Source organism: Neltuma alba, unplaced genomic scaffold (assembly GCF_004799145.2).
Source record: "Neltuma alba isolate B1F8T4 unplaced genomic scaffold, ASM479914v2 tig00004131_pilon, whole genome shotgun sequence".
NCBI classification, from domain to species: Eukaryota; Viridiplantae; Streptophyta; class Magnoliopsida; order Fabales; family Fabaceae; genus Neltuma; species Neltuma alba.
This window is the reverse complement of record NW_021633577.1, coordinates 8,931-12,296: the sequence shown is the minus strand read 5'-3', so window position 1 is coordinate 12,296 and position 3,366 is coordinate 8,931. Positions and strand designations below refer to the sequence as shown.

At 41.8% G+C, this 3,366-nt stretch overlaps 1 protein-coding gene across 1 annotated transcript; it reads left to right on the top strand.

The window, feature by feature from the left end:
* The first annotated feature begins 892 nt into the window (after positions 1 to 892).
* On the top strand, positions 893 to 2,893 carry LOC114743787 (probable WRKY transcription factor 48). Its single transcript, XM_028932001.1, has 3 exons — positions 893 to 1,444; positions 1,700 to 1,843; positions 2,008 to 2,893. Exons 1-3 carry the CDS (start codon positions 924 to 926, stop codon positions 2,525 to 2,527), a joined length of 1,185 nt encoding a protein of 394 aa, XP_028787834.1. The 5' UTR covers positions 893 to 923; the 3' UTR covers positions 2,528 to 2,893.
* The last annotated feature ends 473 nt before the right edge of the window (positions 2,894 to 3,366 follow it).

Sequence of the window (3,366 nt, the reverse complement as noted above, 5' to 3'; positions counted from 1 at the left end):
TATAATTAACTAAAAACTTTTATTATAAGTGAATAAAAATAGTAGGTTTTAGGGTTAAAAATGACAATAAAATTCATGATGATTTTGGGTTTTTTTTTTTTCTCGTGAAGTTGCAGTAATCTTCTCCACACTGTTTATTTTGGGAAAAGACCGTCATTACCATGTGTTTTTGTGCCGATGAAATATTCAGGAAAAAATTATAAAAAAAAAATGAAGGGGTAAAAGTTTTACGTGCCGCACAAGAGAAAATGGAAGCCAATGGAAAAGGCCGAGGCATCACATGCACAGAGAGAGAGAGAGCAGAGGGGCTCTGTTCACACTCATCCGGTTGCCAGTCAAATCTCCGCGTTGAATCGCAGTGGACCCCACTAACTGTCCTGCTTTACTCGTATTTAATGCCACCAGGATTCACCGTCACCCGTACTCTTGGCTACCGACATCTGTCGGTCGCCCCCGGGGTGGGAAACCTTCCCCCGCCAACCTGTTAACCAAAGTTCCAACCCTACACATCAAAAGTCCTTTCACACATCCTAACAAAATTCCATATACAATTAGCAATAATATTCTCAAGGCGAATTCTTCCCAATATTAATATTTTTTTAATGTGAATTTATAATTTTCACTCTTACACCTGTCATTTCAAAATTGGTGTCACCGAAATATAATACCCATTTCCAAAGCAATTGAATTTAATTAAAATATCTTCTGAAATTTAAAAAAGACGGATTCTTATTTCTTATCAAGTGAATTAATTACAATCCTCAGCATGGAAAATTAAATTAAATTAAAAATTAAGCGCACTTTTGGAGTTTTTGAAGGAAAAAAGTTTATTTTTCCTTTTTAAATAAACGAGGAATATGTGCTAGCTAGCTAGAGAGAGCTTTAAGTTGATGATATATAGAAGAAGCGATGAATAAAAATCAATGGATGAGAAGAGAGGGGAAGGAGAAGAAGAGAGCAGCGAGAGGTGGAAGATGGCAAACTTCGTGGCATTTCCCGACGAGATTCCGACGATGAGTAGTTCAAGTCTGATGAGCTTCCCTCAACCTCCTACTTTCTCATCAAGCATCTCCGACATGATGATGATGACAACGCCTTCATCGGAGAACGATTACAAGCCTAATTACTCCTCCGCCTTCATGGACCTGCTCAATCTGCAAGATTACAGTCCTTCTTTGTTCGATTGCCTCCCTTCCTCCGCCACTCACCACCACCCTCTTCCGTCGCCGGCGAGCTCCAACGTCCCGGAATCCTCCGAGGTCTTGAATACTACTCCGGCCTCCCCCAATTCTTCCTCCATCTCGTCTTCCTCCAATGAAACCCCCCTTGCCGATCACACCATCATCGACCAACCCCACACTAGTGGTAAACAAGAACCTGACGATGAAGAGCACAGGGATGCAGCCAAAGGAGGCGACCTCGATCAACAAAAGACTACGAAACAGTACGATTTTCATTTCTTCTTCCTACTGTTTTCGCTTCTCAACTTTGTGTCTTCAGTGACAGAGAAAACTTCAGTACTAAAAAATAACAGTCAGTTACAGTTCTCTAGGGTGGCATCTGAATCAGTTTCTTCTTTTGTGTCTGTGTATTTTGCTTTTTGGAAAAAATATTTTAAAAAAAAGGGGACAAATTAAATTAAGCACTAGCTAATTATTGTTGTGTTCTGTGCACACAAAATCGATCTGTGTGGGATCAGGCTGAAGCCGAAAAAGAAGAACCAAAAGAAGCAAAGAGAGCCCAGATTTGCGTTCATGACAAAGAGCGAAGTCGACCAACTCGACGATGGCTATAGGTGGCGCAAATATGGCCAAAAGGCTGTCAAAAACAGCCCCTATCCCAGGTACATAACTAGATATCAATATTTAAAATGTTCGTACGCGTTTTGTTTTTAATTGAGAGAACAAGAATTTTGACTCAGAAATTTCTTTCTAACTTGTCACACAATCATCCCAAGTGTTACCCACATTAACGTTCCTGTCTGCTCTGTTCCTTTCCTCGAAAAAGGAGCTATTATCGTTGCACCACCCCTGGTTGCGGCGTGAAGAAGCGGGTGGAGCGGTCGTCGGAGGACTCGTCGATCGTGGTGACGACGTACGAGGGACAGCACACGCACCCGAGTCCGGTGACGACTCGGGCAAGTGTCGGGTTCGGACCCGCGAGGGCTAGTTGTGGCCTGCTCGGTTCGCCACAACAGTATGTGGTGCCACCACAAGCACAGCATCAGCATCAGCATCTAAGTAATCATCTTCAGGAACAAGACCATGTGCAGGCACAGGACGATGCTTTGTTGTATAATAGCGCATCCCCACTACTTCCTTTGAGCATTACCAATCCGACGTCGTCTTCCTCGTCGTTTTCCAGCTTCCGTCATCATCATCGTCTTCTAGGTTTTGGACCATCGTCCACGACGGCGGCTTCTTCTCAAGCTAATTTGTCAAGGGACAATGGCCTGCTTCAGGACATCATTGTGTCAACTCAGATGAGGAAGGAGGAGGAGAAAGAGGAAGTAATAAGAGAAGAATAGTTGATCGATCACTGCATGGAAGATTAAACTATATATATAACATATTTGGGGTTTCCGATGTAACATTGTTAATTTTTCATATGTGTCTGTATGATTGGTGATGTATATTGATGGATCTGACTGCTGATCGGTGACGCTTGTTGTGGGGGAAGTCTAGAGTTTAGAGCTCACTGTGTATTGTAGCAAATGGGAATGAGCCTTTGGAGGCTCATGATAACGTACGTGACAAGTAGTTCTAGCTTGTAGCTAGGCTTGCGGAGGAGGCTTTGATTTTTTGATTTTTTTTAATTTCTTCTTTCCTCCCTTGCGGGGTTAAATGTCTTGATTATTATTCTTCGAAACTAGCTACAATATTTATTGCAGGCACTTCTGTATGAACCATTTTTCTTTCTTCCGTACATATATCTTTTGTTCGTTTTTATCTTTGTTCTATCTGATGACAGATCGGCGTGGGTGATAATCAGTTCGAAAGAAAAGTTTTACTGTTTTAGGGTTAGGGTTTTCCCTGCATTTTCCCCACTGAAACCTTAAGCTCGTAATAACCAAAGAAAACCAGTTCTGTTGTAAAACCTAGAAAAAAGTAAAGGTGAGGTTACTTTGATACAGTACAGGGGGGTATGGAAGAAAGATGGAGAAGGATAACTTGTTCTCACAATCTTTCCCCATAAGCTTAGTACAGATATGGGTTTGAGGCATTGAAGGATGATGTACTACTTCCTTCAAAGGAAATATGGCCTTTAAGAGAGATCAGCTGATGAATGATGGCCAGGGATATGGAGTGGCAGATATAATATACAGGCACGTACTACGTACGTGTGTGTGTTTTTTTTTCATCATTC

What these genes read in the sequence shown, in the direction of transcription:
- LOC114743787 (XM_028932001.1), top strand. Translation starts at nt 924, where the DNA reads ATGGATGAGAAGAGAGGGGAAGGAGAAGAAGAGAGCAGCGAGAGGTGG. An exon ending in CAACAAAAGACTACGAAACA is followed by an intron (nt 1,445 to 1,699) that starts GTACGATTTTCA and finishes GTGTGGGATCAG; the next exon opens with GCTGAAGCCGAAAAAGAAGA. An exon ending in AAAAACAGCCCCTATCCCAG is followed by an intron (nt 1,844 to 2,007) that starts GTACATAACTAG and finishes TCCTCGAAAAAG; the next exon opens with GAGCTATTATCGTTGCACCA.